Genomic DNA, 12120 nt, shown 5'->3' with positions numbered 1-12120 from the left:
GGAAAACAGAAAACAAGCCTTTGATGAGTAGTTGCATCTCTCAAACAGAGAGCTGAGAAAAAAAACCCAGAAATAAAAAAGACACTAATATTATAGTCAAAGTGATCCCCTGTCCTCAACCCTTATGAAGAAGCTCAAAAATCTCTTGCTCTTATTTCTTCAGTGCCTTTGAATAGATCTACTGCATTGCTTGTATGAAAATGGAAGTTCAGTTAAGGCCAAATAGAAGTTCTGACATTTCATAATAAAGGGTTTCAAGTCTAGATAACGGCCATTACAGGTCATAGAATCACAAAATGGTTTAGGTTGGACGTGACCTGAAAGACCATCTAGTTCCAACTCCCTTGCCATGGGTGGGGACACTTTCCAGTAAACCAGTTTCCTCAAAGCCCCATCTAGCATGGCCTTGAACAGTTCCAGGGAAGGGGCATCCACAACTTCTCTGGGTAACCTGTTTCAGCGCCTCACCACTCTCAGAGTAAAGAATTTCTTCTGAACATCTAATCTAAACCTATCCTCCTGTCATTTGAAGCCATTCCCCTTTGTCCTGTCACTATGTGCCCTCATAAAAAATTCCTCTCCAGCTCTTGTCAGCCCCCTTTAGGTACTGTAAGGTGCTATGAAGTCTCCCAGGAGCCTTCCCTTCTCTAGGCTGAACATACACAACACACACAGCCTGTAAGGTGAGGTGCTCCAGCACTCTGATAATTTTTGTGTCCCTCCTCTGGACTTGCTCCAACAAGCCCATGTCATTCTTATGCTGGGGGCCCAGAGCTGGAAGCAGCACTCCACAGCACTCCAGGTGGGGTCTCACCAGAGCAGGGTAGAAGAGGACAGTCACCTCCCTCGACCTGCTGGCCACAATGCTTTTTATGCAGCCCAGGGTACAGTTGGCCTTCTGGGCTGTGAGTGCACATTGCCAGGTCTTTCATTTTTTTACAACAAAAATGTATTCTTCCAGTAAATCAAAAGTTAAGCAAGAATATTTTGCAGCTGATTAGAAGTATGCTTCTTAAAAGCATAAACGCAGTAGTTAAAGTTATGCAGCACGATTACACTAAACATACCTACGTGGCAAAGAAAACTCAAAAGCAGTAAATTACAGCACAGATGGACCTGTACACTCCTCTACCAAGACAATATTACTGGTGAGATTTGCCTCTCATTTGGCCCAGTGCAAATTGTACTTACCAAGTGTCCTTAACACGCTGAACCATTTCTTTTTATTTTGCTACCCTACCTTATGCACACACACATGCTGACACACTCTTTACAACCCAGAAATTTATTACAGAAGTGTAAAGTAAAACAGGAACAGAACAGAGAAGGTAAAGGCAGCAATAATGACACCATCAAGTCATATTATTACACCACCAGCAAGACACATTTTCTCCTACTAACTGCCAAGTCAGCCATCCGTGTTCCAAGCAGCACAGCAGGGCTGGATGGGTGACAGAGCCAGGGTGGTTATCATAATGGGTTTGAAGACTTTGCAGCACCTCATGCAAAAGGAGCATGTGGAGAAAAAATTGCACTATCTGCTACTGAAAACTAGACTCAGAAAGAGAGGGAGTACTGACTTCATAGCATATAAAACTCAGTTAAAAAAGCACGAAGGCAAGCCATGAAGACCCCAGTAATGAGGGCAAGTGAGATCAGTCTACATCTCAATCAGGAAAACGACAAGATTTTCTGAAAAATTTAGTTATGTACTACCTAATGTGTTTGGTGTTATATTGTATATCATTTGCAATAAAATATTTTTGCCCCTAAGGAGACCAAATAACATTTATTCTTTGAAATTCACTGTATTTTATCAACAATACTTCTGCTGCAATTCCCCCGTCACTAGTATTCTCATTCCATGCTTTCCATAACAGTGCAGTTTAGCACCTTGCCTTTTATGTAAATCTTAAAATTATGCATCTTATAGATGTGTAAAAGATTTATTTTCATGACTATGATAACAATGGAGCTTAAGCCATGTTCCAAGTACAACTGTGACTTTTTAAAAGCAGAGAACTAGCAGTTATTTTAAAACTGTAAATACAGGTTATATGTTCAAGCTGGAGAGACACAAGTTCTCCTGTCTGAATTCCTTCCACTTAAAACCAGCACCAGTAAAGCTTTGTTTTTTTCTCCCCTATTGGCTTGGTAGTATTTACTACCAGCAATTTAGTATACTGCAAGTTTTATGAATTTGGATGGGTTCTGAGAAAGCAAGTGTTGCCTCTGCATTTCTTTTGGGACAGCAACCCTCTGTCACAGTGTGAAGACTCTCTTGTGTCATGAAAATGCACTTATACCTAGGAAAGTGTTCATATTTACCATCATCATCATCATGGCTAGGCTTCGCGAATGAAGATTTGGGAAGGGCTCTACCCAGTTCATATTTATACATATAGAGCAACTAAAGAAATGTCTTTTTTTTTTTTTTTTTTTTTTTGTTACTGAGAAAAACAGCATTAAAAAAAAGGGGAAGGAAACACTCTTAGTTGAGAAACGTTGTCTAGGCAGATTGGAACAGCGTGCTGCTTGTATGCAAGGGAGTCAGATACAGGATTACCCAAAAGCCAGTATTTTGAGCAAAGCCTGATGCTCCTTGAAGTAGATTCTATAAGCAGGACAATGTTGCTAAGCTGCTCAACTGACAGTTGTAGGTTTAGCTGCTCCTTCGAACATCTGTGTCAACACTGATGCTTCACAAGAAAAACTGAATTCAGCAATTACACACAGTAGTACAGAGGCACTGGATTTTAGCAGAACTGCAGCAGTGTTTCTGTAGCAAGGAATTATGACCTTCAGTTATAGTTATTTGGCTCTTGGTTGTTTTTTCCCCTCTTGTTTATAATAATCAGAGCTACCTCAATCTTGTCAACACAGATGTTGCTGGATAAACATAATCTGTGTGTGTGAATTACCAAAGTTTTATATCATGATGGTTTGACTGGCCAAGTCATTGAAATCATCATTACATTTTGCAGGGACTTCCTAAAAAGCACATGTGTAGCAGGTCTAAAGCAAGAGCATCAAAAATTGAGTATCTGTGAATCCAAAAGCTGAAAGCTGAGAGACCATGTCATAAAGAACATCTGTATTTTGTTTGTTGAAACATGACACTGTACCACAACTTAAGAGATGGTGTGATTCTACTTTGCTTACAGAATAACACTGTGCTTTCCTGAATTATGGGAATCTTCACTGAATGGCAGAAATATAATAACATTTAAAAGCTTAATGTAACACCAGAGTTTGCCTACCTGCTTAAAACTGATAGTAGCTCAACTAATTTCTAATCAATTAAAAATGGTTGAAAATCATTATAAACCACCTCAAGTTCTAGCCATGTAGCATAAAAGCTCTCTTTAGGGCAGTGGCAGGAATATTTTCCACGCTAGATGGCAAAAATGACAGAAACAGTGCTTATTAAAGTTTGAAAATATCAGTGACACATCATGGCATAAGTCAGTCAATACATTTTTCTAAAAAATGGCATGTGAAGCAATAGTTACAGTGACAAAGTGGTGTCCTCTCCAGCTGTACTTCAGAGCTTGAACACATCAGCAGTCACACATACCAGAGTGCATGTGTGACACATATGCCACACATCCAAGGCAGACTAGTACTGACATTTTCATCTGGACACAGAAACACTGACAGTCTAAAAGAACATCAAAGCTCCCGAAGTACTTGGTTGCTAATATATGAGAGAATCTGCCTATTGGTTTCAGTTGTCACAGTCATTTACACGCAGGAGAGGCTTGCTGCCTGCTAGCTGTCTACATTACATGTGAAATTTGTCAAAGCTAGTCTCTAATTTTCAAGCAAGTACAAGCCAGACTCTGCTGAAGGAATCCACCACATTTTCACTTGCAGAACTTGTGTGTCATAACTCACACCCCTTAAATTACTGCTGCCTGAGAATAAAGCCACATCTAACGTGGGCCATGGGGGTGGGGGAAGAATAAACTCAGAAGAAGGGGATGAAAGAAATAGATGCTGGGGGATGAAAAGGCAGAAGAAGGGATTTATGGATATATTTCCTTTCATTACTACCACGTGCATGTACTGTGACTCAGCAGGAGTACAGCTAACCTATTAAACCTGTTAGACAGAAAAAAGCATGTTAACTGCTTTCAAGAATTGCAAATTGAGCTACCAACTCCCAAATGTAAGGGTTCCTTAAAAAAGTGGGGACTAGGATGTTACAAATTCCAACGTTCCACTCCTGTCCCCAAGTGACTTTTCAGAATAACATACATACAAGTAAGCATAGAGTAAGTATATAATACAAAGAAAGCATGTTTCATTAAATAATTTTCAATAAAAAAAGGAAAAATAAGTTTCTAAGGCAAGTTTCATACATGAAAAGAAATTGAACAATGAATCTGTAAAGAGATTTTTTCCTTAGATGTATGTGTTTCAGGGTGAACTAAGAGTCTCTTAATAAGCAACTTGAAACAAGTTATTGCTTCAAAAGTATTTAAAAGGTATTGCTTCAAATTCTTGCTAAAAGAAAGAAGTACAACAGTAATAATAGTAACAAAAAACATAATCACTTACCAGTACTTGCATTTGCTTTAATGATGTCCAAAAAGTGAGAAAATATATATACTGAATTATAAAAGCTTAAATATTAAGTATCAATAGGTGAAAAACAGCTTGGAAATAATTAGCTCAACTAATTAGCATGAAAAGGTCAGTGCTTAGTCCATTTGCAAGAAATTATGAAGGTTGATAGTTATATTTGTTTGAAAAATATCCAGCATCAATAAGGAAAATATGAATAAGACCATCTTAACCTCATTTTAGTCAATATTCCTGAAAATGCTTTTATCAGGAAGTTATCAGTTATTTGATATAACTGAGTTGAGTATATCTCAAAAAAGTCTGCACCGACTGTTCTGTAAAGACACAGGTCTGGTGCACTCAGTGCTCATCTTTGACTATCATCAGAAATATAGCCAGCTGCTTTAAAGCTTAAGACATAAGACTAAGAGCTTCCTCCACACCTATTTCATACCAATTAGGAAGTGGAAACAAATTGTGAAAGTTACTAAAATCACTTCTCAACCAGTTGCAGAAAGTGCCCGTAACAACAGCATGTAATTCTTGAACAGATCAGGCACTCGCTGAAGGAACTGCAGGACAGTGTAGAACAGCACTTTCCCTGCAATACTTTTCCAGCCACCAACACACCTGCAGCTTAGGGACTCCCTGAGGTTTGTGTGTGGGTTGCATCAGAATGCCTTTAATGTCCATTAGCTTTTGATGGATCTTTCTTTCATGAACAGTTACAAGTTCCGGGCAAAGACACTCACCATTTTAAGGTATAGCGTGGAAAAAAATATGCCCCTTTGCTTATGCTAAGCCTGCTTCCTGATAATAAGGCTAGGTGCTACCAGGTTGAGAAAATCAGATTTCCCATTCAACTTCTCCATTCCATCTTTTAGGTCCTCGCCATCATCTTTTTTACCCTTAAGAGGACTTTATAATTTCTTTGAAGAGACTCTGGGCTCTTGAAATGTATTGCTATTGCATTCTTTTTGATATTAAAATTAAAAGAAACAAATGAAAGAGACGTAGGCACACTATGGTCAACAGCGACATTGTATTGTTCCACTCACTTCTTTTTTAACTCTGAACACTTCCTGAGGAATATTTAAAATCTATTCTTTGAGCACTGATACTCCGTATCATCAGTTAAAACGCATCAATAATTTAAAGGTGGATTCTGTACCCACTACATACATTTATGGATACAATTTTCCCCAGGTTCACAACATCCCACAACAGCTACCTTGTAGAATCTGTTTGAAACGACAGGGACCCTTCCTCCAGCCAGGATGGTGAGTCTGCGCTCATCTCCATTTTACTGGATATAATCTACTTTCCACTTCTGAGAAATGGCTGGGCTGCACTTGGTCTTGATGATTACCACTACAGTTCAGACTTCTTGAATTTAGAACAATTTTATGTTTTCCTTTAATTTTCTGTCCCAGAATAAACAGTTTAAAATTCTTACTTTCCTTAGGGCTTTGACAGAGTCAGGTCACCATAATTTAGCATGTTCTGGCAGCTTAAATTAACAGTCATACAAGGATCCATGGCAACTGCCCAGGCATGTAACTCCAAACTGCTAGGCTGTGCAAGGGCTGCTGCAAGTGCATCACAATTCAAATCAGTATGTTTGAGCTGAATCTGATTTAAATTTCCTAAATTTCCTAACCACCAAAAATGTGCACTGCAGTGACTGCTGCGGCCTGGTTGCAACATAGTTGCTGCAGCAACTATGATGTTGATGTTGCCCACGAGCTTTCTAAGCAACATTAAACATTTTTTTTGTCCCCAAAGATTTCAACTTCTTTCCCAACAAACTGTATATGGAAGAATGCCTTTCCTGATATTTATGTATTTTCCTTCCAATTATCATCATAAGGAGGAAGCTCTGCTTTCCGTCTGCTGTAACTAACATTAAAAAGAACATCTCCCTAAAACTAGCTCCCTCCCTTTTTTCCAGTATTTACATATCCCTCAGCTGAACAGTAAAGGAAAAACTCCCATTACATCAGTGGACAAAACATAACTGGATACAACTGTACGTCTGATAGGAAGTGAAATTACAAAGAGTATTCTTAAATTAAAAACCTGGTAGAGAGTAGGCTTTAATCTTAAAACAGTATATTTCTCAATTGTCTGTCTTCTCCATTCTCAGTCATGTCAGTATTTGCACCAAATTGCAACAACGCTTTACTTCTAGAAGTTCAGAAGTCCACAAGAAGAGTACACAACTGAAAGGTTTTAATTCCAACTTCCATCTGAAAAACCCTACTATCAAAAGATGATCCAGGACAGTCCAGAGGACAAAGAAGTATTGAAACAGAAGATGGTCACTCTCACTGTTAAGAGCTGTAACAATGCAGAGTCTGACAAGGGAGAATAAGAACTATATGACACTTTAAAACATCTAAGTCTGCAACCACTCTGAGTAGTAGTTCTGCTGAACATACAAATCTTCAGCATCACACTTAGAGTTCAAACAATCTGGTAAAGGTATTTGAGATTCTCCTAGAGGAAATCAATATATATCCACTCACACAAAGTCCTTTTCAGTTAGTTAAGGCCCATGTAGGTTGCACTAGTCAGAACCAACAAACCTAAGTTCCATGTTGCTGTATGACTTACCCGGACAAGCGCATCATCTATGATGTGATCACGTCTCACTTTAAGTCGCAAATATGGGTTGAGCTGCTGTCCTTGAACTAAGCTGTAGAGTACAGTTATGCGTCTTTCACTGTACATCCGGATTCTATTGTCATAATACAATCCCAGGTTCTTGGTAACAGCATTCAATATGAAGGGACAGGTCATAAATGAGAATTTATTTTCTGTTTCTACTTTGAAGAAAGTGTAGTCCTTGTCCATTTCTAGAACATCATTCAGTGGTTCATTAATAAATTCTTCAAAAGGGATAAGTGGTTTTCTGCAATCTATAGTTTTAACACCAAGTTCAGTTTCCAGTGGGTCCACTCGAGGACCTTTTTTATTTCTTCTTTCCTCACCCAACAGCTCTTGAAGAGTTAGTTCACTTGATTCAGGGATGGGTTCCTCATCTTCCTCTTCATTATGATCTGTATCCACATCCCCTCCTACTACATTTGCATAGTAAACCATTTTCAAGCACTTTGAAGCAGCAACAACAGCATCATCATCATTCACTAGGTTACGACTATTGAACTCGTTGCTTATGACTTTGTAGGTAATAAGCTGCTGAAATGTTTCCATCATTCTCCGAATTTGGTCTGCTCTGTACTTCGACCACAATCTGACCAGTTTTGCTTGAGCTGCAAGGGGTAGTTTGCTCATTGCTTTGCAAAACAACGGTAGAGCCATTTCCAGATATTCTGGGCTATGAAGATTGCCATTCTCCATAACGATAATAAACAAATTCAGATAGTTAGGATCCCGAGAGTACACATTATGGTAAGTCAAGTCACATTCCACATTAGGTGACAAGTACACAAGTGCATTTAAAAAGGCAGTTTCTATTTTTTCATTAGAAAGTAACCTATCATAGACCCGTCTGACTGCTTCAATATCTACAGACACTTCATCTGGGCCTAGTTTTTGGAGGTTATTATCTCCCTGTGTGTTATCACCTATTCTTGATGACGAAGATGACGATGCGCCAGAATCTTCTTCCATAGCTGCAGCCGAACAGGCAGCTTTTTCCTTTTCATCTTCATCTTTGTCTTCATCCTTTCCTTGAAGGGACTTGAGCTCCTCCTTGGTGTGCTGCTTGGCTTTTCGGAAACTCTGTACCAGTGCTTCAGCACTAGAAAACACTCTCCCAATCACCCGGATTAAAGGGGAATAATCCTCTTTTTCTCGACATAGTTCAAGAATTTCATATATCTTGTCTTCCGTTAGAAAAGTCACATCTATAAAAAGATAAAGTTATTAATTTTATTTAGATAAATATTAAAAAGATAAAATATTTCTTATTTGCTCTTCTGAAGAAATCTGTGTGTCATATCACAAACACTGGAAAAACAGTATCAGTGCTGGATAGTTTCAAAACAGATACTTTATAATTTTATTAGCATGAAGAATCACAATTTCATTCACTGATTTTGTAAATGTAAAATACTTTATTCATGGATGTCAATCAGAATGCGCACAATGCTGAAACTGTTTTTCAGTCAATTAATTATATTGGTAGTTAACAGTACTATATTGTCTAAACAAGAGCAATCAGTAAGAGGTTTAAACTGCAACAATACAGTCTTCTGGTAAATCTGCACAGGTAATGTATAAATCATTCAACTAAACTAAACAAATGTCTATGGACTTCACACATTCTTTCTCCCTTAAAAACACATCTTGAAGAAAAGATTCAATAATTTGTTTTGTTGTATGTTAATGGGAATATAAGATTTCCTATTTCTATTTTTAGTGCTTTCTGCAACTGTTTTTATACTAAAATTGTGCCTGAAAATCCTCCCAAAACCCACAATGTATGCTCAGCAATGTATGCTGCCTTCTAAATTACACACACAGTGAGGCATGTGGGTTATTTCTTTGTACATTAGACCTCACTGAGATAAACAACTTGGGTATACTCATCAACATGCTATTCAGATGAACAAGCTGGTTTACAAACATCATCTGCTCCAAATACCTATCTGTTCTCCTTCTCCCCAAACTCCTGATACAAAATAAGTCATCTGGGAGGCCCATTTGTTATTTGAAATCTCTTTCTCTTTGGAAAACAAAAAGAGAAAACATTACTTCTAGCTTTCTACGTTATTCTTAAAACAGAACCCATAGATGCTTTCACATGAGGTGATGCTTTAGAGTAGGATTACCACACTCAGAGCCTGAAAAGATATTCTAGTTTATGCAGATTCTTCTGAACTGACACAATTTAGACCTAAAACTGAATCTGTCTAATAGCATCTCTAGAGATCTAGAAAACACACCTCAGAACTGTATTCATCAACCATGCTAGAATAACAACTAACTACCTCTGCAGAAAGAAGAAAGTGCATCATTGTAATAGACATTTTTAATAAAGACACTATATGTTAAAGTATTTTGAAGTGTGATTATCTACACTAATATTCATTCCAAGCAGTCATTAAATTAAAAATTCAAACTAGATGATGCAAAGACAGACAATCTATTGACTTCCACAGAGCCCCACGCCACTCTTAAAGCACACACAGGAAAGGTTAAGATTATGTCATGCTTCTTAGATTCATTTCCAACCAATCTGAAGACAGTGAAAAAGCTCAAAACTAAAATCTGTCCTGTTAAAAAAACAGCAGTAGTGACAACATTATGAAAAGCTTAGTGCGACACCTCCTATTTTTAGCTGCTGCAGTGCACGCTCAAGAAGCAAAACTCATCTAAAAAAAAAATTTAACTGCTGATACAGATGTTGTTCCATGACATGGCTCCTCAAAATGAGGACCACAGTCTCAAGTTCACTGACTCCGGACCACCGAGGTCATTCCTAACATAAAAACTAGCAGCACAAGTTGGTAACTTAACAGTATAACACATTTCAGATTTTCATACTTACAGCAAGGATTCTCAGTCATTCTTCTAAAGGTTTTAGTATTTCAGGAACTAACCATGTGCAAGTTCCAGTTAAAGTATTTAATATTACCATTAGCAGTTTCATAGCAGCTTTAAAAGTCATATCCTGTGACTAGTATGTAAAGGAGCTACCATAAGAGTTTGCCTCATTTTTACTTTACAGCAGTGAGAACAGCTGGAGGAAAACAAATGTAAGTGAAGCTTCCTTCTAACACAAGCCAATTTTGGCTTACTTATGTCTGAATCTCTGAACTTTTACATGCCTTCTCCTCTCATCTGTTCAATTTCAAAGAAGCAATCCAGTGAAGTAAATGCAACTCCTCTCAGACCTTGTTCTCAGTAACACTCCATAACAAATCTGTACATGAAGTCAAGCTCTAGCAGTGATCCTTGATGTGAAAAAGACTACCTGTGATCTAAATATTGCCAACAACACACTCCCTAATTAGCATGGAACCTTTTTAAAATTGTGTGCTTGCTGCCTAACCTTCTCTCTTTCCAATTTAATATTTTGGTGATTGAAATTGAAAATAGCTTCCCAGGTAGTTACAGAGATCTTTAAATGGTGCCTCCTCTCTCTCTGACAACAATTGTAACCTATGCTTTTTATATATTTGTGATTTCTCTATTTCCTTCCTTTTAAACTGCCATCTAAGATATTACTGAGATGCTTACAATGGCTTCCACGTAGCTTCTTCCCCAAAGGTAAAAGTTCTAGGGTTTAGCACTCCAGAAAAGTAAAGTAAATAATTACTTCTGAAGAGTATTTCTTTCAATTATTTAGAACTTTAAATCCTATGTCAAGCATAAAGGCAAACTACACATCCTTTTTCTTGGCTTTCTTAAACACAACTGCAGTTTTCCCAGTAAGTGTTGCAGCAGATGGACCTTAAAAAATTTCAGAGCATTAGATTCCTTAGACATCATCCAATTCCAAAAGTAACTAGGTCTCAGAGAGCATTACTGTTCTCTGTCTATACTGCCACAAAGAGAGGTCAATACTTGTGATGTTCCAATAGAGGAATTCTGAGTCACTGCTGTAGCCAACAGACTGTCTCTGAAGGTAGGTTGAGAAGACTCTGAGGCATCTACCCTTAGGAGAGGGGATGGTCAGAGAGAACGAGGAAAATTCTGTATATGCACAGCTCCATTAAAAATACACACAATCAAGAGACGAATCACAAAACAGACCTTATGTGCCTTTCACTCACCTAATACTACACTGCCCCCCCTTTCTCCTCCCTACTGTTTGCCTCTCTGCTTATTTGGATCATAAATAATTTGGGGACAATTTTATCCTTGCATCAGATAAAGAACAAACTGATGCAGCTATTGACTGGAACATCTTAGGTCCCCTATAACACCGTACTATGCTTTATTGCTGACTCTATATGCCTCTTTAATTCTTTGCTGTAAACAATTTCACCTTCTTTAGCTAAAATGAATGAATCTGAACTTCTGTGTTTATACCACTTATTGTCATAATCCTTAAAAAGATCTGCTCAAAGGTTAACGGCTTTAATTACATTTGGCCTGATTTCTGTTCGCATCACAAGTTTTTGGCAACAACTAGCATTATTCTATTAGTATGTACTTACTATTTGAGAGTTTGAAAAGCTACATAAAAGTTAGAAAAGATATACAGAACATCATTTCATTTTTGTACACTGGCTTAGAAATAACTTTGCTTAAACATTTTTTAGCTTAGTAAATGTATTGCCTATCATCCACTGTATCATTTTTTTCATCTGTTAAGTTTCTTAACATAGAATCTGGAATTAGTTAAAGCATAACTTTTATAACCCATTAATTGCAGAAGAGTTATGAAACTAGTGAAACTAAAACAGTCATACAACAGCACCTAAAAAAGCCTTTCCATACTTGCAAAATCACTATTGTCACAAGACAACAAATGCATGTTGATTTTAACAGACAGGTGGTAAAGATCCACATTCAGAATCAGTATTCAGCATTAATCCAGTCATTTTTCAGAATCCATAGTAAAATACTTGATCA

The 12120-nt window shown here is 37.6% G+C and overlaps 1 protein-coding gene across 5 annotated transcripts in view; it reads right to left on the bottom strand.

Moving 5' to 3' along the window:
* The window catches only part of UBE3A (ubiquitin protein ligase E3A), a 53477-nt gene that overhangs the window by 9467 nt on the left and 31890 nt on the right, over positions 1-12120 (bottom strand). For all 5 annotated transcript variants that reach the window (XM_064646240.1, XM_064646242.1, XM_064646241.1 and 2 more), the window contains one exon: positions 7186-8441. In XM_064646240.1, the coding sequence (XP_064502310.1) occupies positions 7186-8441 (1256 nt within the window). The remainder of the gene's footprint in view (positions 1-7185; positions 8442-12120) is intronic.

Source organism: Pseudopipra pipra, chromosome 2 (genome assembly GCF_036250125.1).
Source record: "Pseudopipra pipra isolate bDixPip1 chromosome 2, bDixPip1.hap1, whole genome shotgun sequence".
Lineage (NCBI taxonomy): Eukaryota > Metazoa > Chordata > Aves > Passeriformes > Pipridae > Pseudopipra > Pseudopipra pipra.
The sequence above is the reverse complement of the archived record's forward strand: the minus strand, read 5'-3'. Positions and strand labels throughout refer to the sequence as shown.